This window comes from Pseudophryne corroboree, chromosome 3 (genome assembly GCF_028390025.1).
Source record: "Pseudophryne corroboree isolate aPseCor3 chromosome 3, aPseCor3.hap2, whole genome shotgun sequence".
In the NCBI taxonomy this organism is placed as follows: Eukaryota; Metazoa; Chordata; class Amphibia; order Anura; family Myobatrachidae; genus Pseudophryne; species Pseudophryne corroboree.
In genome coordinates this window covers 388,260,382-388,284,227 of record NC_086446.1, presented here as the reverse complement: position 1 = coordinate 388,284,227, position 23,846 = coordinate 388,260,382, and the positions used below count along the sequence as shown (strand labels likewise).

General features: G+C 45.5%; 1 protein-coding gene across 1 annotated transcript in view; it reads right to left on the bottom strand.

The window, feature by feature from the left end:
* Window positions 1-23,846, bottom strand: part of CNTNAP1 (contactin associated protein 1) — a 219,128-nt gene that overhangs the window by 51,784 nt on the left and 143,498 nt on the right. The window contains exons 10-15 of the mRNA XM_063960038.1: window positions 19,778-19,949; window positions 18,825-18,931; window positions 18,071-18,190; window positions 16,463-16,666; window positions 2,515-2,671; window positions 1,943-2,070 (exon numbers count right to left, since the gene is read on the bottom strand). Of these exons, the coding sequence (XP_063816108.1) occupies window positions 1,943-2,070; window positions 2,515-2,671; window positions 16,463-16,666; window positions 18,071-18,190; window positions 18,825-18,931; window positions 19,778-19,949 (888 nt within the window). The remainder of the gene's footprint in view (window positions 1-1,942; window positions 2,071-2,514; window positions 2,672-16,462; window positions 16,667-18,070; window positions 18,191-18,824; window positions 18,932-19,777; window positions 19,950-23,846) is intronic.

Genomic DNA, 23,846 nt, shown 5'->3' with positions numbered 1-23,846 from the left:
GTAAAAGGTTGACGCTGTCTGCCGTAATGTGTAAAAAGGGGAATCTGCCCGCCGTAAGGTGTGAAAGAGGCTCTACCTGGTGTAGTGGTGCTACCGTGCGGCGTAATTTGAATAATGGAGACTACTGTGCACCATTATATGAATTGGTATTATTTTGTGGCCACACCCCTTCCCCACGAAGCCACACCCCTATTTTTTATGCGCGCGCCTATGGCGCGCACCGTGCCTGTTTTACATGAAGTGGGGGGGGGGCTTCGATGCCGTTTCTTGCACACAGTGCTAAAATGTCTAATTACGGCACTGTTGCTAAGTAGGTGGACTTGGATAGGATGAGGGGGCCAAAGCATTTTGTCGCACATAGGCCCACTGCTCGCTAGTTCCGCCACTGAGGACAGTGGTACCCAAACTTTCATGAATCAGCATTTTTTCACGGCACCCCTAGTATAAAAGTTATCTATTGATACATTTGGAAAAAATATTAAATTAAGTAATTTGTGCCTACCTGTCATCCTTAGGGTCAGTTACGTGGTGATGTACAGTTGTGCTTCTGGTTGTCCACATGTTTTATGATTGGCAGCCACTAGCACTGGTTTTGCCTATCACTTTGACCATAAATAATTTGATTTGGTCCTAGACCACCAACCAGAGACACCCCTGCAAGTGCCTTGTTGCAACCCAGGGTGTCTAGGCACCAGGGATGTGCAGTCAGGGTAGGCAGGGGAGGCTCTTACTGCCTGTCATACTACAGTTTTGACTATAAAAATAATTAGATTAATACAAGATATTTATAACTTATAAGTATATTCTTTGTAATTTGCAATCATTTTTATAGTTACAACTTGGCAGATTTGCGGGGTTCCCTGGAATTGCAGGGAGAAATGAGATGTGAGGCAGCAACAGCTCTGCCTCACATCTCATAGTCAGACACGGCCTGTCACTGTGTGAAGGGTTGGGCGGGGCCACACCATGGCTAATAATACACCTTAGAAAAAGAGCAATGTGAGGCATGCCTCACAGTTGGGGTACGTGCCTTTAGCTATGATGGACCACTCCAGGTAGTCTGAACAGCACTGACACTGTAAGAAAAAGCCAGAGGGACACAAGCTCCCACCCTGCTCCGCACCAATGAGGAAAACTTCTCTCCTGCGCCGCCAGCACCGCACACCGGGAGGAGGTGACAGCATCCATATAGGAAGCCTTGCTGTATACCCGAGATAGGCGCGCAGACCTGAGTACCCTGCCAGCCGCCGAGCTCACACATTCTCTTTACGGCTTGTCCTGGCGCTGCTGCCCGGCCTTCCATCTTTCCTGGATCCTCCTTGGTGACTCTGAAGCCCCCTCCTGTGGCTCCCGAAAGAAACGGCTGCCAGGACCCGACCTACACCAGCACTGCCAGTGAGGAGACCATCAAGTATGCAGCTGATGTAGGGCAATGCGTGGGCTCAGCTCTTCCTCATTAAATTGATGGGAGTACTAGTTCTGTGTGTGTACCTCTCTCATTCAGTATGTCAGTATAATAATAATAATATTATTATTATTATTATTATTATTATTATTATTATTATTTACGGAGCTTCTTTTTTTTCCTCCAATTTTTTTATACATATAATTTTTCTTGGGTGATTTCTATTTTCCGTATATTCATATTCATCTCAAAAGTGCCTCCCCAGCCATTGACTTCACCGCACATCACTACTAGGCACACAGTTTGGGAATCACTGGACTTGGATTACTATAGGTGAGATGCACATCCACATCAGGCCCTAATCAGACAGTCACAGAACATGTGTGATGCTTTCAGAGCCTACTGTAGTGTGGCCTAGCTCTGAAAGGTAAGAGCTGCTAGATGGATCAGGAGAATGAGTGGGCAGAGTTGCATGCAGGCTGGGCAGATAAGTCATGATTTTGAAACTGGTAAAGTTGGGAGATAAGCATCTCTTACTGTCTCCATAACAACGTAGAGGTCCAACTAAAAACCAGGCCTCAGAGCTGGAACGGTTAGTATCTCCTACAACCACTTGGGTCACTGGTAGATGATCGCGGAATGTCAGTAAACCTTTGTCATATCTCCTAAACAAAATTCACAACAGAAAGAATACACGTGGTCAAACAGATATTGGGATATTGAAAAACAAGCCATACAGGGTTGGTTTTGCCTTTTAAATGATTACACTACTGCTTTAAACCATCGGGCAGACTTGCCATAATATCGCCGATGCATTCATCTCGCACGCTATTACATGACCCCCTTACAATACATTCAGTTAAACTAGTCTCTCTATTAACAACAATGTTACTATTGGGAACACAAGAAGGCAGGTTATTAACCAACACAAAATGATATTTACAATGTGCACTCATTTCTATAAAGACTATGCATGTACCACTAAAACATGTCAGGTACCGATAGGTTACTTTAAAAAGTATGTGACATACTAAATAGCTTTTATTTTACATGATTTCATTGGTCACTTGTGCTGAATATAATATCACCCGAGTTACATTTTTACATACCACTGAAGGTGATCAGCATCACAGTTGCAGAAATATCTTGGATCTGCACAAGTCTTCTCTATGCCGCAAGCACACCTCTGAATACCAGGGTTAGAGCCACCCCAGTAGTAATGTCTTTCATTATTTCGCCCCATCCAGAAGCTGTATGGTAGACCCACTGTCAAAATATTAAGCAAAAAATAAGAATTTACTTACCGATAATTCTATTTCTCGGAGTCCGTAGTGGATGCTGGGGTTCCTGAAAGGACCATGGGGAATAGCGGCTCCGCAGGAGACAGGGCACAAAAAGTAAAGCTTTAGGATCAGGTGGTGTGCACTGGCTCCTCCCCCTATGACCCTCCTCCAAGCCTCAGTTAGGTACTGTGCCCGGACGAGCGTACACAATAAGGAAGGATTTATGAATCCCGAGTAAGACTCATACCAGCCACACCAATCACACTGTACAACCTGTGATCTGAACCCAGTTAACAGTATGATAACAGCGGAGCCTCTGAAAAGATGGCTCACAACAATAATAACCCGATTTTTGTAACTATGTACAAGTAATGCAGATAATCCGCACTTGGGATGGGCGCCCAGCATCCACTACGGACTCCGAGAAATAGAATTATCGGTAAGTAAATTCTTATTTTCTCTATCGTCCTAGTGGATGCTGGGGTTCCTGAAAGGACCATGGGGATTATACCAAAGCTCCCAAACGGGCGGGAGAGTGCGGATGACTCTGCAGCACCGAATGAGAGAACTCCAGGTCCTCCTTAGCCAGGGTATCAAATTTGTAGGATTTTACAAACGTGTTTGCCCCTGACTAAATAGCCGCTCGGCAAAGTTGTAAAGCCGAGACCCCTCGGGCAGCCGCCCAAGATGAGCCCACCTTCCTTGTGGAATGGGCATTTACATATTTTGGCTGTGGCAGGCCTGCCACAGAATGTGCAAGCTGAATTGTATTACACATCCAACTAGCAAAAGTCTGCTTAAAAGCAAGAGCACCCAGTTTGTTGGGTGCATACAGGATAACAGCAAGTCAGTTTTCCTGACTCCAGCCGTCCTGGAACCTATATTTTCAGGGCCCTGACCTCATCTAGCAACTTGGAGTCCTCCAAGTCCCTAGTAGGCGCAAGACACCACAATAAGCTGGTTCAGGTGAAACACTGACACCACCTTAGGGAGAGAACTGGGGACGAGTCCGCAGCTCTGCCCTGTCCGAATGGACAAACAGATATGGGCTTTTTTGAGAAAAAAACCACCAATTTGACACTCGCCTGGTCCAGGCCAGGTCCAAGAGCATGTTCACTTTTCATGTGAGATGCTTCAAATCCACAGATTTGACTGGTTTTAAACCAATGTGTTTTGAGGAATCCCAGAACTACGTTGAGATCCCACAGTGCCACTGGAGGCACAAAAGGGGGTTGTATATGCAATACTCCCTTGACAAACTTCTGGACTTCAGGAACTGAAGCCAATTCTTTCTGGAAGAAAAATCGACAGGGCCGAAATTTGAACCTTAATGGACCCCAATTTGAGGCCCATAGACACTCCTGTTTGCAAGAAATGCAGGAATCGACCGAGTTGAAATTTCTTCGTGGGGCCTTCCTGGCCTCACACCACGCAACATATTTTCGCCACATGTGGTGATAATGTTGTGCGGTCACCTCCTTTCTGGCTTTGACCAGGGTAGGAATGACCTCTTCCTGAATGCCTTTTCCCTTAGGATCCGGCGTTCCACCACCATGCCGTCAAACGCAGCTGCGGTAAGTCTTGGAACAGACATGGTACTTGCTGAAACAAGTCCCTTCTTAGCGGCAGAGGCCATAAGTCCTCTGTGAGCATCTCTTGAAGTTCCGGGTACCAAGTCCTTCTTGGCCAATCCGGAGCCATGAGTATAGTTCTTACTCCTCTACGTCTTATAATTCTCAGTACCGTAGGTATGAAAAGCAGAGGATGGAACACATACACCGACTGGTACACCCACGGTGTTACCAGAACGTCCACAGCTATTGCCTGAGGGTCTCTTAACCTGGCGCAATACCTGTCCCGTTTTTTGTTCAGACGGGACGCCATCATGTCCACCTTTGGTAATTCCCAACGGTTTACAATTATGTGGAAAACTTCCCCATGAAGTTCCCACTCTGCCGGGTGGAGGTCGTGCCTACTGAGGAAGTCTGCTTCCCAGTTTCCATTCCCGGAATGAAACACTGCTGACAGTGTTATCACATGATTTTCCGCCCAGCGAAAAGTCCTTGCAGTTTTTGCCACTGCCCTCCTGCTTCTTGTGCCGCCCTGTCTATTTACGTGGGCGACTGCCGTGATGTTTTATCCCACTGGATCAATACCGGCTGACCTTGAAGCAGAGGTCTTGCTAAGCTTAGAGCATTATAAATTTACCCTTAGCTATATTTATGTGGAGAAAAATCTCCAGACTTGATCACACTCCCTGGAAATTTTTTCCTTGTGTGACTGCTCCCCAGCCTCTCGGGCTGGCCTCCGTGGTCACCAACATCCAAAACTGAATGCCGAATCTGCGGCCCTCTAGAAGATGAGCACTCTGTAACCACCACAGGAGAGACACCCTTGTCCTTGGATATAGGGTTATCCGCTGATGCATCTGAAGATGCGATCCGGACCATTTGTCCAGCAGATCCCACTGAAAAGTTCTTGCATGAAATCTGCCGACTGGAATTGCTTCGAAGGAAGTCACCATTTTTTTACCATGGCCCTTGTGCAATGATGCACTGATTTTAGGAGGTTCCTGACTAGCTCGGATAACTCCCTGGCTTTCTCTTCCGGGAGAAACACCTTTTTCTGGACTGTGTCCAGAATCATCCCTAAGCACAGGAGACTTGTTGTCGGGATCAGCTGCGATTTTGGAATATTTAGAATAGAGATGAGCGGGTTCGGTTTCTCTGAATCCGAACCCGCCAGAACTTCATGTTTTTTTTCACGGGTCCGAGCGACTCGGATCTTCCCGCCTTGCTCGGTTAACCCGAGCGCGCCCGAACGTCATCATGACGCTGTCGGATTCTCGCGAGGCTCGGATTCTATCGCGAGACTCGGATTCTATATAAGGAGCCGCGCGTCGCCGCCATTTTCACACGTGCATTGAGATTGATAGGGAGAGGACGTGGCTGGCGTCCTCTCCATTTAGATTATAAGAGACTGAGAGAGATTTACTGGAGCTGACTAGGAGGAGTACTGTTACTGTAGAAGTGTAGAGACTGAGTGGAGAGAGTTTACTAGTGAGGACAGTGCAGTTTACTTTATAATCCGTTCTCTGCCTGAAAAAAGCGATACACAGCACACAGTGACTCAGTCACATACCATATCTGTGTGCACTGCTCAGGCTCAGGCCAGTGTGCTGCATCATCTATTATCTATATATAATATTATATATATATATCTGTCTGACTGCTCAGCTCACACAGCTTATAATTGTGGGGGAGACTGGGGAGCACTACTGCAGTGCCAGTTATAGGTTATAGCAGGAGCCAGGAGTACATAATATATTATATAGTGAGTGACCACCAGACACACAGTGCAGTTTATTTAATATATCCGTTCTCTGCCTGAAAAAAGCGATACACACAGTGACTCAGTCAGTCACATACCATATCTGTGTGCACTGCTCAGGCTCAGGCCAGTGTGCTGCATCATCTATATATATTATATATCTGTCTGACTGCTCAGCTCACACAGCTTATAATTGTGGGGGAGACTGGGGAGCACTACTGCAGTGCCAGTTATAGGTTATAGCAGGAGCCAGGAGTACATATTATATTAAAATTAAACAGGGCACACTTTTGCTGCAGGAGTGCCACTGCCAGTGTGACTGACCAGTGACCTGACCACACTGACCACCAGTATAGTTAGTAGTATACTTATATTGTGATTGCCTGAAAAAGTTAAACACTCGTCGTGTGACTTCACTTGTGTGTTTTTTTTTTTTTTTATTCTATAAAAATAAAACTCATTCTGCTGACAGACAGTGTCCAGCAGGTCCGTCATTATATAATATATAATATATACCTGTCCGGCTGCAGTAGTGATATATATATATTTTTTATATCATTTATCATCCAGTCGCAGCAGACACAGTACGGTAGTTCACGGCTGTGGCTACCTCTGTGTCTCTGCACTCGGCAGGCAGTCCGTCCATAATTGTAATACCACCTAACCGTGGATTTTTTTAATTCTTCTTTATACATACATAGTTACATAGACATCTTCTCTTTATCAACCAGTCTATATTAGCTGCAGACACAGTACAGTACGGTAGTTCACGGCTGTGGCTACCTCTGTGTCTGCACTCGGCAGGCAGTCCGTCCATAATTGTATACCACCTAACCGTGGTTTTTTTTCATTCTTCTTTATACATACATAGTTACATAGACATCTTCTCTTTATCAACCAGTCTATATTAGCTGCAGACACAGTACAGTACGGTAGTTCACGGCTGTGGCTACCTCTGTGTCTGCACTCGGCAGGCAGTCCGTCCATAATTGTATACCACCTAACCGTGGATTTTTTTCAGTCTTCTTTATACATACATAGTTACATAGACATCTTCTCTTTATCAACCAGTCTATATTAGCTGCAGACACAGTACAGTACGGTAGTTCACGGCTGTGGCTACCTCTGTGTCTGCAGTCGGCAGGCAGTCCATAATTGTATACTAGTATCCATCTCCATTGTTTACCTGAGGTGCCTTTTAGTTGTGCCTATTAAAATATGGAGAACAAAAATGTTGAGGTTCCAAAATTAGGGAAAGATCAAGATCCACTTCCACCTCGTGCTGAAGCTGCTGCCACTAGTCATGGCCGAGACGATGAAATGCCAGCAACGTCGTCTGCCAAGGCCGATGCCCAATGTCATAGTACAGAGCATGTCAAATCCAAAACACCAAATATCAGAAAAAAAAGGACTCCAAAACCTAAAATAAAATTGTCGGAGGAGAAGCGTAAACTTGCCAATATGCCATTTACCACACGGAGTGGCAAGGAACGGCTGAGGCCCTGGCCTATGTTCATGGCTAGAGGTTCAGCTTCACATGAGGATGGAAGCACTCAGCCTCTCGCTAGAAAAATGAAAAGACTCAAGCTGGCAAAAGCAGCACAGCAAAGAACTGTGCATTCTTCGAAATCCCAAATCCACAAGGAGAGTCCAATTGTGTCGGTTGCGATGCCTGACCTTCCCAACACTGGACGTGAAGAGCATGCGCCTTCCACCATTTGCACGCCCCCTGCAAGTGCTGGAAGGAGCACCCGCAGTCCAGTTCCTGATAGTCAGATTGAAGATGTCAGTGTTGAAGTACACCAGGATGAGGAGGATATGGGTGTTGCTGGCGCTGGGGAGGAAATTGACCAGGAGGATTCTGATGGTGAGGTGGTTTGTTTAAGTCAGGCACCCGGGGAGACACCTGTTGTCCGTGGGAGGAATATGGCCGTTGACATGCCAGGTGAAAATACCAAAAAAAATCAGCTCTTCGGTGTGGAGGTATTTCACCAGAAATGCGGACAACAGGTGTCAAGCCGTGTGTTCCCTTTGTCAAGCTGTAATAAGTAGGGGTAAGGACGTTAACCACCTCGGAACATCCTCCCTTATACGTCACCTGCAGCGCATTCATAATAAGTCAGTGACAAGTTCAAAAACTTTGGGTGACAGCGGAAGCAGTCCACTGACCAGTAAATCCCTTCCTCTTGTAACCAAGCTCACGCAAACCACCCCACCAACTCCCTCAGTGTCAATTTCCTCCTTCCCCAGGAATGCCAATAGTCCTGCAGGCCATGTCACTGGCAATTCTGACGAGTCCTCTCCTGCCTGGGATTCCTCCGATGCATCCTTGCGTGTAACGCCTACTGCTGCTGGCGCTGCTGTTGTTGCCGCTGGGAGTCGATGGTCATCCCAGAGGGGAAGTCGTAAGCCCACTTGTACTACTTCCAGTAAGCAATTGACTGTTCAACAGTCCTTTGCGAGGAAGATGAAATATCACAGCAGTCATCCTACTGCAAAGCGGATAACTGAGGCCTTGACAACTATGTTGGTGTTAGACGTGCGTCCGGTATCCGCCGTTAGTTCACAGGGAACTAGACAATTTATTGAGGCAGTGTGCCCCCGTTACCAAATACCATCTAGGTTCCACTTCTCTAGGCAGGCGATACCGAGAATGTACACGGACGTCAGAAAAAGACTCACCAGTGTCCTAAAAAATGCAGTTGTACCCAATGTCCACTTAACCACGGACATGTGGACAAGTGGAGCAGGGCAGGGTCAGGACTATATGACTGTGACAGCCCACTGGGTAGATGTATGGACTCCCGCCGCAAGAACAGCAGCGGCGGCACCAGTAGCTGCATCTCGCAAACGCCAACTCTTTCCTAGGCAGGCTACGCTTTGTATCACCGCTTTCCAGAATACGCACACAGCTGAAAACCTCTTACGGCAACTGAGGAAGATCATCGCGGAATGGCTTACCCCAATTGGACTCTCCTGTGGATTTGTGGCATCGGACAACGCCAGCAATATTGTGTGTGCATTAAATATGGGCAAATTCCAGCACGTCCCATGTTTTGCACATACCTTGAATTTGGTGGTGCAGAATTTTTTAAAAAACGACAGGGGCGTGCAAGAGATGCTGTCGGTGGCCAGAAGAATTGTGGGACACTTTCGGCGTACAGGCACCACGTACAGAAGACTGGAGCACCACCAAAAACTACTGAACCTGCCCTGCCATCATCTGAAGCAAGAAGTGGTAACGAGGTGGAATTCAACCCTCTATATGCTTCAGAGGTTGAAGGAGCAGCAAAAGGCCATTCAAGCCTATACAATTGAGCACGATATAGGAGGTGGAATGCACCTGTCTCAAGTGCAGTGGAGAATGATTTCAACGTTGTGCAAGGTTCTGATGCCCTTTGAACTTGCCACACGTGAAGTCAGTTCAGACACTGCCAGCCTGAGTCAGGTCATTCCCCTCATCAGGCTTTTGCAGAAGAAGCTGGAGGCATTGAAGAAGGAGCTAAAAGGGAGTGATTCCGCTAGGCATGTGGGACTTGTGGATGCAGCCCTTAATTCGCTTAACAAGGATTCACGGGTGGTCAATCTGTTGAAATCAGAGCACTACATTTTGGCCACCGTGCTCGATCCTAGATTTAAAGCCTACCTTGGATCTCTCTTTCCGGCAGACACAAGTCTGCTGGGGTTGAAAGACCTGCTGGTGACAAAATTGTCAAGTCAAGCGGAACGCGACCTGTCAACATCTCCTCCTTCACATTCTCCCGCAACTGGGGGTGCGAGGAAAAGGCTCAGAATTCCGAGCCCACCCGCTGGCGGTGATGCAGGGCAGTCTGGAGCGACTGCTGATGCTGACATCTGGTCCGGACTGAAGGACCTGACAACGATTACGGACATGTCGTCTACTGTCACTGCATATGATTCTCTCAACATTGATAGAATGGTGGAGGATTATATGAGTGACCGCATCCAAGTAGGCACGTCACACAGTCCGTACTTATACTGGCAGGAAAAAGAGGCAATTTGGAGGCCCTTGCACAAACTGGCTTTATTCTACCTAAGTTGCCCTCCCACAAGTGTGTACTCCGAAAGAGTGTTTAGTGCCGCCGCTCACCTTGTCAGCAATCGGCGTACGAGGTTACATCCAGAAAATGTGGAGAAGATGATGTTCATTAAAATGAATTATAATCAATTCCTCCGCGGAGACATTGACCAGCAGCAATTGCCTCCACAAAGTACACAGGGAGCTGAGATGGTGGATTCCAGTGGGGACGAATTGATAATCTGTGAGGAGGGGGATGTACACGGTGATATATCGGAGGGTGAAGATGAGGTGGACATCTTGCCTCTGTAGAGCCAGTTTGTGCAAGGAGAGATTAATTGCTTCTTTTTTGGGGGGGGTCCAAACCAACCCGTCATATCAGTCACAGTCGTGTGGCAGACCCTGACACTGAAATGATGGGTTGGTTAAAGTGTGCATGTCCTGTTTTGTTTATACAACATAAGGGTGGGTGGGAGGGCCCAAGGACAATTCCATCTTGCACCTCTTTTTTCTTTTCTTTTTCTTTGCATCATGTGCTGATTGGGGAGGGTTTTTTGGAAGGGACATCCTGCGTGACACTGCAGTGCCACTCCTAGATGGGCCCGGTGTTTGTGTCGGCCACTAGGGTCGCTAATCTTACTCACACAGTCAGCTACCTCATTGCGCCTCTTTTTTTCTTTGCGTCATGTGCTGTTTGGGGAGGGTTTTTTGGAAGGGACATCCTGCGTGACACTGCAGTGCCACTCCTAGATGGGCCCGGTGTTTGTGTCGGCCACTAGGGTCGCTAATCTTACTCACACAGCTACCTCATTGCGCCTCTTTTTTTCTTTGCGTCATGTGCTGTTTGGGGAGGGTTTTTTGGAAGGGACATCCTGCGTGACACTGCAGTGCCACTCCTAGATGGGCCCGGTGTTTGTGTCGGCCACTAGGGTCGCTAATCTTACTCACACAGCTACCTCATTGCGCCTCTTTTTTTCTTTGCGTCATGTGCTGTTTGGGGAGGGTTTTTTGGAAGGGCCATCCTGCGTGACACTGCAGTGCCACTCCTAGATGGGCCCGGTGTTTGTGTCGGCCACTAGGGTCGCTAATCTTACTCACACAGCTACCTCATTGCGCCTCTTTTTTTCTTTGCGTCATGTGCTGTTTGGGGAGGGTTTTTTGGAAGGGACATCCTGCGTGACACTGCAGTGCCACTCCTAGATGGGCCCGGTGTTTGTGTCGGCCACTAGGGTCGCTTATCTTACTCACACAGCGACCTCGGTGCAAATTTTAGGACTAAAAATAATATTGTGAGGTGTGAGGTATTCAGAATAGACTGAAAATGAGTGTAAATTATGGTTTTTGAGGTTAATAATACTTTGGGATCAAAATGACCCCCAAATTCTATGATTTAAGCTGTTTTTTAGTGTTTTTTGAAAAAAACACCCGAATCCAAAACACACCCGAATCCGACAAAAAAAATTCGGTGAGGTTTTGCCAAAACGCGTTCGAACCCAAAACACGGCCGCGGAACCGAACCCAAAACCAAAACACAAAACCAGAAAAATTTCAGGCGCTCATCTCTAATTTAGAATCCACTCCTGCTGTTGTAACAGTATCCGAGATAGTGCTACTCCGACCTCCAACTGTTCCCTGGACTTTGCCCTTATCAGGAGATCGTCCAAGTAAGGGATAATTAAGACGCCTTTTCTTCGAAGAAGAACCATCATTTCGGCCATTACCTTGGTAAAGACCCGGGGTGCCGTAGACAATCCAAGCGGCAGCGTCTGAAACTGATAGTGACAGTTCTGTACCACGAACCTGAGGTACCCTTAGTGATAAGGGCAAATTTTGGACATGGAGGTAAGCATCCCTGATGTCTCGGGACACCAGATAGTCCCCTTCTTCCCGGTTCGTTATCACTGCTCTGAGTGACTCCATCTTGATTTGAACCTTTGTAAGTGTTCAAATTTTTTTAGATTTAGAATAGGTCTCACCTAGCCTTCTGGCTTCAGTACCACAATATAGTGTGGAATAATACCCCCTTTTCTTGTTGTAGGAGGGGTAATTTAATTATCACCTGCTGGGAATACAGCTCGTGAATTTTTTTCCCATACTGCCTCCTTGTCGGAGGGAGACCTTGGTAAAGCAGACTTCAGGAGCCTGCGCAGGGGAAACGTCTCGACATTCCAAACTGTACCCCTGGGATACTACTTGTAGGATCCAGGGGTCCTGTACGGTCTCAGCGTCATGCTGAGAGCTTGTCAGAAGCGGTGGAACGCTTCTGTTCCTGGGAATGGGCTGCCTGCTGCAGTCTTCTTCCCTTTCCTCTATCCCTGGGCAGATATGACTCTTATAGGGACGAAAGGACTGAAGCTGAAAAGACGGTGTCTTTTTCTGCAGAGATGTGACTTAGGGTAAAAACGGTGGATTTTCCAGCAGTTGCCGTGGCCACCAGGTCCGATGGACCGACCCCAAATAACTCCTCTTCCTTTATACGGCAATACACCTTTGTGCCGTTTGGAATCTGCATCACCTGACCACTGTCGTGTCCATAAACATCTTCTGGCAGATATGGACATCGCACTTACTCTTGATGCCAGAGTGCAAATATCCCTCTGTGCATCTCGCATATATAGAAATACATCCTTTAAATGCTCTATAGTCAATAAAATACTGTCCCTGTCAAGGGTATCAATATTTTTAGTCAGGGAATCCGACCAAGCCACCCCAGCTCTGCACATCCAGGCTGAGGCGATCGCTGGTCGCAGTATAACACCAGTATGTGTGTATATACTTTTTATGATATTTTTCCAGCCTCCTGTCAGCTGGCTCCTTGAGGACGGCCCTATCTATAGACGGTACCGCCACTTGTTCTGATAAGCGTGTGAGCGCCTTATCCACCCTAAGGGGTGTTTCCCAACGCGCCCTAACTTCTGGCGGGAAAGGGTATACCGCCCATATTTTCTATCGGGGGGAACCCACGCATCATCACACACTTCATTTAATTTATCTGATTCAGGAAAAACTACGGTAGTTTTTTCACATCCCACATAATACCCTCTTTTGTGGTACTTGTAGTATCAGAAATATGTAACACCTCCTTCATTGCCCTTAACGTGTGGCCCTAATAAGGAATACGTTTGTTTATTCACCGTCGACACTGGATTCAGTGTCCCTGTCTGTGTCTGTGTCGACCGACTAAAGTAAACGGGCGTTTTAAAAACCCCTGACGGTGTTTTTGAGACGTCTGGACCGGTACTAATTGTTTGTCGGCCGTCTCATGTCGTCAACCGACCTTGGCGCGTGTTGACATTATCACGTAATTCCCTAAATAAGCCATCCATTCCGGTGTCGACTCCCTAGAGAGTGACATCACCATTACAGGCAATTGCTCCGCCTCCTCACCAACATCGTCCTCATACATGTCGACACACACGTACCGACACACAGCACACACACAGGGAATGCTCTGATAGAGGACAGGACCCACTAGCCCTTTGGAGAGACAGAGGGAGAGTTTGCCAGCACACACCAAAAACGCTATAATTATATAGGGACAACCTTATATAAGTGTTTTCCCTTATAGCATCTTTTTTATATATTTCTAACGCCAAATTAGTGCCCCCCCTCTCTGTTTTAACCCTGTTTCTGTAGTGCAGTGCAGGGGAGAGCCTGGGAGCCTTCCCTCCAGCCTTTCTGTGAGGGAAAATGGCGCTGTGTGCTGAGGAGATAGGCCCCGCCCCTTTTTCGGCGGCCTCGTCTCCCGCTCTTAACGGATTCTGGCAGGGGTTAAATATCTCCATATAGCCCCCGGAGGCTATATGTGAGGTATTTTTAGCCAAAAAAGGTTTTCATTTGCCTCCCAGGGCGCCCCCCTCCCAGCGCCCTGCACCCTCAGTGACTGCCGTGTGAAGTGTGCTGAGAGGAAAATGGCGCACAGCTGCAGTGCTGTGCGCTACCTTAAGAAGACTGAGGAGTCTTCTGCCGCCGATTCTGGACCTCTTCTCGTTTCAGCATCTGCAAGGGGGCCGGCGGCGAGGCTCCGGTGACCATCCAGGCTGTACCTGTGATCGTCCCTCTGGAGCTAATGTCCAGTAGCCAAGAAGCCAATCCATCCTGCACGCAGGTGAGTTCACTTCTTCTCCCCTAAGTCCCTCGTTGCAGTGATCCTGTTGCCAGCAGGACTCACTGTAAAATAAAAAACCTAAGCTAAACTTTTCTAAGCAGCTCTTTAGGAGAGCCACCTAGATTGCACCCTTCTCGGCCGGGCACAAAAATCTAACTGAGGCTTGGAGGAGGGTCATAGGGGGAGGAGCCAGTGCACACCACCTGATCCTAAAGCTTTACTTTTTGTGCCCTGTCTCCTGCGGAGCCGCTATTCCCCATGGTCCTTTCAGGAACCCCAGCATCCACTAGGACGATAGAGAAATGGTCAAAATGTACATTACATTCTCACATCTTTCTCAGTGTACCTGTTTGTGTCCCTTGCTATGTGACGTGATCCCTGTATTAATTATATATTGTTGGAATCTCAGAATAATGTGACATTAATGTACCAAACAAAACTCAAGATCTGTTCTCTGAAAAAGAAGCAGAGCCTACATATTTCTGAGCAGAGCTACTTCTGATTGGTCATTAGATCTGGTATGTAGTCTGAGTGTATCAAAGGCATTTTTTTCAGGTACTGTATATATAAAGCAGATGACTGTACTCCACTGGCGTAGCAATAACTCCCGCAGACCCCACGGTGGCTTGGGGGCTCCAGCGCTGACTGGCTGACTGACGCTCCCTTCCACTGGGCTGGCAGTTCCGCCTACCCACCTTAACTGCACACAGGCAGCCTGATTAAGGAAAGGATTAGAGAGCGCTGCAGCCAGGATTTTGCTACCCCGCCTCCACCGTCCACCCACACATCTATTCTGCTGCGGCCTGTGGTTGTGTGTGAGTGTCAGTCTCTCACGCTATCACTCACACACACTGTCTGTCCGTGACCCCATCTGAGCGCGAGCAACAATGCAGGAAGTGGCCACTGCCCCACCTCCGCCAGCCCACCCACCTCGCCCTTTTGTCGCTGTCAGAGAATACGATAGGATTAGGAAGAAGAGGAGGCTGAGGCTGACTTCTGGTTACCTGGCAGCCCCACAGGTGTGTCAGCCTACCGGTAATCTTACCTGTGAGCCATATATTCAATATCCCCTGAGTGCAGTCTATGCAGGTTCAGCAATTTTTTTAGCATACACACATCTGAGTTTATGGACTGGTTATGTCTGATACTGCCAGTTTAAAATGTAGTTATTTTGTTAACGTAAACATTAATGTCTGTTTGTGTGTGTGTGTGTTTTTCCTTTTTTTGTTTTACCAAAATGCCATGGAGTAGGGGGGTGCCAGAAACTTTTTTGGCGGGGGAGCAAAATTTATAGTTACACCACTGCTGTACTCTGTCTCCTTTTTCCAGCTATGCAGATTTAAGTAAATCTTCAACTCTCTGCTATAGCAATACACATATATGCCAGTTCATGTTACTTCACAAGGTCAACCAGCTTTTTTTCTTAATATAAGTAAAGTATTTGAGAAACCTGTATTGTAGGAACGCACCTAGATGGCCTATATACTTCCTTTCCTATTAAACAATAGTCTTTCTGCAACAATGAAAACAGTTAGTAAAGGTGTTAAGCAATTAAGGACACATATGCAAATAAGCCACCCCCTTTCTAGAGAACATATTCCTGGGTATACCATTTACATGGCATCATTCTGTACACTGGGCACACATAGCATGCCAGAGCTAAAGGGCCCCATACACTTATACGACATGATGGTCCGTCATGTCGTATAAGATTTCGTCCAACCTCCCGGCAGCCTCCCCGCTGGTAAGATAGTATTAGATATATCGTATGCAGGTTTTTTTGCATACAATGTATCTTTTACTATCCTATCTATTTACTGCGGGATCCGACATATCACGAGTGCAGCACTCGTGATATGTCGGATCTAGAGGGATCCGATCCGATGCCCACGGGAACGCACATCGGATCGGATCGGGGGAAAAGCACCCCGAATGCCCGAATTGGGCTTAAATCGGGCATAATCGGCCTAGTGTATGGGGCCCTTAACACAGGAGAAAGTGGTGAGATATGGTATGAAGATTCTTCATTTATAATTGCAGTCCATCATTACATAATATATGTTCCTGTTCATCATTGCACATGCTATAGAAGTAATATCAAGGACATACTGTATTTAAAAATAAATAGAAGTCAGTGTTCCAAAAGTGGAGTGGCTTATTAACAACTTGTAGTGCTACAACCTGGCATTTTATCACTGGTTTCATCTAAGTATGGCAGACATCACATTTACCACATTTTTATTAGTCTATTTTCTTGGAAAGTAAGCCAGTACACAGTATACATGTATCCCCCTTACTTGGTGTATTGAGGAGCCTGGATTTGTAGCAGGAGAACTCTATTCTCTGCTCGCAGTATTCGGATCCATTAGCCAGCGAGGACACTTCACCCCACGACGCGTTCCAGTAATGTAACTCTCCCAGGTACGGCTGATCAGGGCTGGAACCAACAACTTTGCTGCGATAATACCGGTCATGCTGCACAATAGTCCAAGCTCTTTCCTCTAATCAGGTGACAAATATATTATTTCCTTTTTTTAAGTTATACTGTATTTTCACTTTAACATAATATAATGCTGGGCAAATAGAGAGAACATCTAGATATAACCTTCATTCTCGCATCTGACAAAACACTTGTAGTACTCCACAATTAAGTAACAGCCATATGACTCTGCAGTAATTATAGTTTGCTTGAAACTTCTCATTTACAAGAAAAACAAAAGCCCTTAATAGTAATTAGACATTTTCTGACTGTGATTATCATTGTACAGTATATGTTACACTTACTGATTTGATGTAAAGAAAATATGATTGAGAGTAGCAACAGCCATAGAAGGAGACATAAATGTATCTGAGCCTGGCCAGATCTAGGCATGGAGGAAGGAGGAGTGTACCAAACATAGGTAGGGGTCTATGGAGAGAGATAATGTAGATGGAGATAAAGTACCAACAAACCAGCTCCGGTCATTTTTCAAACACAGCCTGTAGCAGTTAGGAGCTGATTGGCTGGTACTCTATCTCAGCCCACTTTATCTTTCTCCAAGGCTTAGTGCATCTCCCCCTCAGCGAGGTGCCACTGTATACACAAACGGTAAATAGAAATAAATAGATAAATATAGGTAAATACACCCTGTAATGCTATGAGGGAAGAAGGGGAAACATTTCCTGGCTAGCCCTTTTCTGCCTAGTAACTGTTAGGATATGGTGCGCTCTGTACCTGTCTCCGTCTGTGTATCAGTCTATTGGAGCATCACCTAGTGTTAGACCTCTAGTGCCAGGAGTCACTCAGAGGCGGAGTCATATAATATCGTTCCTGTTACTCCATCTCAGAGAGAGTGAGGAGAGTGTAACAGAGTCCTAGTGTACAAGTCTGCAGAGCTGAGACCGGGAGCAAATCTCAGCTACAGAGACTCACAGTGTTCCAGTGCATGAATCCCAGCTCCGGAACTGACGCTGAGCCAGGCACTGCATAATCTTCTCTACAGCGGGAGTCAGACTGCACGGCTGTGCAGTCCTCCACACTTCACCACCACAGACATCTCCTGATAAGTACCTCTACCTAATGCTGTTACCTTGTGTGATATATGAGCTCCTGATTACCGCTATCAGTGTTACATCTGAGTTACCTGTGTACACTAAATAAACCTGCATTACTGTTTAAGTCACTAAGTGTGTGGTCTGACGTCACTGCACCAGGGAATCCAATATACTCTGCCAACACTAACTGGGCAATGAGTCCCTGAACTGTTGCTACAGTATGTTAGATGGTGTATGATAGAGTACACGAAGTGTAACATAAGTGGAATAACTGTAACTACTGTATGTAGATATTTTAGGACTGAGGCACTGTTTTCTAACTGAACTACAATTCCCAGCATGTCTGGATTGCATTGGTGAGATAACAGTACCAGAAATGTCACAGTAGACAGTAAATGGCTTTAAGGGGCCACTGCCGTCAGGATCCACGGTGTGGTTTCCGGAGTATTTCCCACTGATCCTGTAGGCATCACAGTTCTCCTTGTACAGAGCTTAAAAGAAAAATTAATTAAGCGTTAGATGAGCAGAAAAACAAACACATTACATTTCTCAATAAAAAGTAACTGATTGGTACATCTAGTCTCCCCATGTCAGTGCATAGACAATGAGGGTTACCAGCACATAACCTGGGAACACAGTGGACACTAATACAGCAAAGAAGCGCTCAACCGAGTCTGACTTCTTAGGGGGAGATTTATCAATTCTTGGAGAGAGATAAAGCGGAGAAGGTGCTCATTGCAACCAATCAGCTTATTTCATTTTTCATACACACAACCTGTAAAATGAAAGTTAAAATCGGATTGGTTGGTATGAGCAACTTCTTCACTTTATCTCTCTCCAAGATTTGATCACTCTATCCCGTTACTTCTGTCTGGGACAAAACTTCCAGTTATACCTCTAGTGAAATGATAGGCTACATTCCAATGTATACTAGTTACTCCTACAAAAGACTGACTCTGCTATAGTATACATGTGTAAGCAATACATGGATTTTAATTTCAGTCATTTGGAGAATAAATATAAGAATGAACATAAACTGTCTAATTAGTAATACTATTCTTAGGTTGGGACAGTTGGAAACTGAGTTTTATAGTATCCTGTCTTTGAATTACAATGGACACTCACATTTGTGGCAGGTTTCACCCTTGTAGCCGGTCATGTCACAGTAGCAGAAGAAGTCGTCCCAGGACTGGTAGCAGCGGCCTCCATGTTCACAAGGATTCGGTCTGCATCTGTAATCCAGAGAGATGGTAAGAACACAACAATTTAAATCCTTAGACAAAAGACATCCTATCGCTAGGTGATCTCTCTAACAGTCTCTATAAATTAATCTGTTGATTAATCTACAAATAAACAGCCCTTTAAAAAATAAAGTAAAATCTAGAAAACATAATTTTCCATAAGTGAATTATCTTGAATATTAGTTGCTAAATATATATTCTCAATACAGATAATAGTCTCTTTAATAGATTTCTATAATAAATACATCTTCAGTAACATAAAAATAACAGGATCAATGTTATTTCCATGCACATGGGTGGTTATTCAGAATTGTTAGCTAACCAAAAATGTTAACAATAGGGCAAAACTATGTTGCTCTGCAAGTGGGGCAGATGTAACATGTGCAGATAGAGTTAGATTTGGGTGGGTTATTTTGTTTCTGTGCAGGGTAAATACTGGCTGCTTTATTTTTACACTGCAATTTAGATTTCAGTTTGAACAAAACCCACCCAAATCTAACTCTCTCTACACGTTACATCTGCCCCACCTGCAGTGCAGCATGGTTTTGTCCAATTGCTTACTATTTTGTTTTGCCAACAACTCTGAATAACCCCCATACTCCATTTTTCATAGAAAAACACACAAATATTTTGTGTGTAGATAAATAAGTTGAAAGGATTGGACTGCCCCAATTGTCTCATACTTTTCTTGTGTTTTGCAATATTAGGGAATTAGCTGTCCCTTCATTTTGGATCTGCAGAAATTGATTAATGCTCTTTGCTGACAACACTGATGTTTAGTAGTATGCCCCATGTGTATTTTTTTCATAATCAGTTGTAGATACAGTAAATAATTACCTGTCCGCAATAGCGCAAACATTGAACATAACTTCCGAGAACCTTCCAAGCCATCCCAGCTGCATACGATGGAAGTCCACAGGCAGGCCATCCACAGTTATCAGCTGCATGCACCCATGGAATGCCGTCTGGTTTGAAAAGCAGGCAGAACCTGCAGCTGGCTTTGGGCAACCTGTGTGATAAAAAAAAGATGGTGATCTAGGCATGCCTACCCTTCTACAGTAAGACCACTGGATGTATGGACTGGACAGATGACAATCCAATGCAGATATCTAATAATATGAGTTCAAAAATGAGTTCACAAATACTGTACATTTAGAAAGCCTTGAATATACCACTCAAACTTAAGTTGTTAAAGAGAATATTGAATAGTATTGCACTCACAATTTGTGAAAGACACACCATTTAAAGATTACTGCCAACAAAATATTAGCTCAAGCTGCCCACACAGCTATTTGCATGTTCAGCTTAGTAATATATTAGAACAAATTGGCTTCAAATTGCTCAGTTTTTCTGCTTGTGAGCTGAAACCACTGGTAATTCAGATGCCATTATTAAGTAAGATAAAAACGTGATTAATTAATTAACAGTATGCATTGTCATCAGATGACTGCATTAACTGTCCTTTGAGATCCTGGGGTCTATTCATGAAGCAGTGAAAAGAGTGGAGAAGTGAGCCTGTGGAGAAGTTGCCCATGGTAACCAATCAGCTGCTCCGTATAATTGTATAGTATGCAAATTATAAATGTTACTTCAATGCTGATTAGTTTCCATGGGCAACTTCTCCACTGGCTCACTTCTCCACACTTTTCACTGCTTCATGAATAGACCCCCTGTCTCTTGACCTGAGCGCTTAGCAACCAGAGCAATACAGTTTGGTCACTGGTTCTGCCACCATGTGTGGGAAACTTTTACGCATCGAGAGAGAGAGAGAGAGAGAGAGAGAGAGAGAGAGAGAGAGATGGTTATCAATGATTGTGCCTTTATTTGTTATTAACATTTTTCCTTGTTTCTCACAAAATGAAAAGCAAGAACAGATACTTTTGTAGTCTGTCCTACAGGTGCCCTGGTTATTGGGAAGGGAACAACATCCCAGTACTTGGAGCACAACTTACCCTGTCTTTAGATTTGTAGCTTTTGCAGAATTACTGCTCCAAGCAATGGTCAAACTTAATGAATAGTCACTTTATTATACACTAGGTAAGTGGTTCTCAAACTGTGTGCCTAGGTGCCCTGGGGAGCCCCGAGGAACTTGCAGGGGTGCCTTGGATTGGTTGTCCAGGACCAATTTACATTATTTATGGTCAAAGTAATAGGCAAAACCAGTGCTGGTGGCTGTTAATCATAAAATATGTGGACAAACAGAATCAAATCCCGTCCCTCAAAATACAATTGGACCTACAGTTCACATATAAACACAATTTACTTAATTTAATAATTATTTAAACATTTCTGAATAAGAGACTTTTGGCCTAGGGGTGCCATAAAAAATATTCTGATACTCTAGGGCGCTGTGACTCAAAAATGTTTGGGAACTATTACACTAGGGGAATCTATTGTAAAGGAACAAAGGAATTCTAATTACATCTCCTGTAACTAGGTATGGTATTCCTATATTGCTACCATGTGAAGACTTATATCTAACATATATACAGTATGTATTTATATCTATGTGAATTCAATTAGGTATATGATGGAATGGCACTAAATGACTGAAGGAGGGGCTGTGGATGGAAATGAGTTTGGATATGTAGGATGGAGAGGAGAGTGAAAGAGTTTTAAAGGTTAAGATGAGAAGTTTAAACTGTATCCTGTAGGAGACAGATCAGCAATAATGTGATTGGTAGAGGGGAGGCAGGGATAGAGAGGTGTGATAAATGTCAATCCACTGGAAATTAAATCTATGAAAAAAAATGAGTCATGGGTTAATTCTTGGAGGCTCTCCTAACCAAGGAAGCCAAACTCCCATTGTTCTGAAAAAAAGGAGTATACAGAGTTCCAGTAGCCTTAGCAGCAGGGCACCTTTTGTATCTGGGCTGTGGAAAGGGTCTTCTCATAATCGGCCCCTTTTTAAAGGTAAACCCAATCCTAGCAGTATGTTAATCTGGCCCCAATACCAAGGGGCAGTTAATCAAGTACCAGCCAAAGGAAAGACATGACAGCATGGTTGGGGCTGTACGGATGGCGTAATGGTTAGCATTACCGCCTCACAGCACTGAGGTCATGGGTCCGATTACCACCATGGCTCTACCTGTGCGGAGTTTGTATATTCTCCCCATACTTGCGTGGGTTTCCTCTGGGTACTCCGGTTTCCTCCCACAGTCTAAAAATATACTGGTGGATCCCAACACAAATTAACCCTAGTATGAATGTGTGCTAGTGTACATGTGGTAGGGCATAGGTGCCAATTCCCTGGGTGCTCCCGGGCCCAAGCACCCATGGACAATCAGGAGCACCCACGGAACCAGCCATTGCCCCAGTTACCGGCCACTAGCCGCCGCAGTCCCCGCAGTGAATTTAGACGCTCTGGGGGCTGTGGAAGTGCTTCCGTACAGTGTAGTGTAAAAAAAACCACACAAAAATGGCCACCGCCAAGGAGGAGACAGACGCTAGAGGTCACATTTGATCTCTAGTGCCTGTCTCCCCGGCGGCGGGCATTTTAAATGGACTTTTTACACTACACTGTACGGAAACGCTTCAGCAGCCCCCAGCGCATCTAAGTCCACTGCAGGGGCTAGCAGCAGCAGCAGCTACCATCAGTAACAGTGAGTAGTGTCACTCACTGTGTACAACGCTGCCCGCAACCCCCGCTGCCCGCAGAAACAGTGGCTCTCCTTCTCTCCCGCTCTCTCTCCCCCCCCTCCTCTCATTCCCTCCCTCTCTCTCTCTCATTGGGTCGCAGCCATACATGGACTGATCTATACCACCATTCATTATCATTTTATTTTCCCCTGTAAAGAACGTGTAATATTTATATCTATCCTATATATGTATTGATATATTGTGTGTTGTGTAAGGGGCATTAGGGCGTGTTGCATAATGTGTAATGGGCATTACGGTGTGTTGCATAATGTGTAATGGGCATTATGGTGTGTTGCATAATGTGTAATGGGCATTAGTCACTGTCGCGGCCGCCCGTTCATTCCCGCGCCCGCCAAGCACCCACCAGCAAAAACATAAATCGGCACCTGTGTGGTAGGGAATATAGATTGCAAGCTCCACTGGGGCAGGGACCGATGTGAATGAGCAAATAGTCTCTGTAAAGCGCTGCGGAATATGTGTGCATTATATAAATAACTGGTAATAAATAAATAAACTATTCCCTTTCAAAAAGAAGTAATCAGAGAGGGCGGTGGCTGACCCTAATGAGGAGTGCTGGGGAGTGCAGTGTTGTTGTCTACCAGCAGTAGTATCCTATATAATAAAAGGCTATTGCTCCTCTGCACCTATGTTATGTGCGCTGGCAGCCACTAAAGCCGTCACAGGGACCAAATGACTCCTTTGTGTGCTGAAAGTGAAAGTGATAATGCATGGAGATGTTACAGCCTACTACTAATTAATTAAAAATAGTACTGATCTGACTGTTTCACACTTGCTGCATATGGACAGCGGGTGTTGGGGACAGAGAGAGTAGGGGTAGGTGTAGGTTTCTGGTGTGGCAGTTGCCATGTATCACAATCTATATAAAAAGCTAATGCTACTCCTCTGGAGGGTGCCTGACAGGGCTCCCTTAGGAACACATACATACACCCTATGTACACTGCATCCCCCACCATATACTGCCCTTATATACAGTATACTGCACCCCCAGCCTCTTCCAAATTCTGCACCCCCATTATATACTACTCCTATATACACACTGCATCCCCATACCTCTCTATATAGTTCCCTCTATATACAGGGCACCCCCCACCTCCCGTTATATACCGCATACTCTACACCATCTTCTCCATGTACTATGCAGCTACCTCAGGTTCAGAGCCGGTCTTAGGCATAGGCAAACTAGGCAAATGCCTAGGGCATTTGGTATGCTTAGGGGCACCAGTAGCTTCTGCTGATTAAAATGATA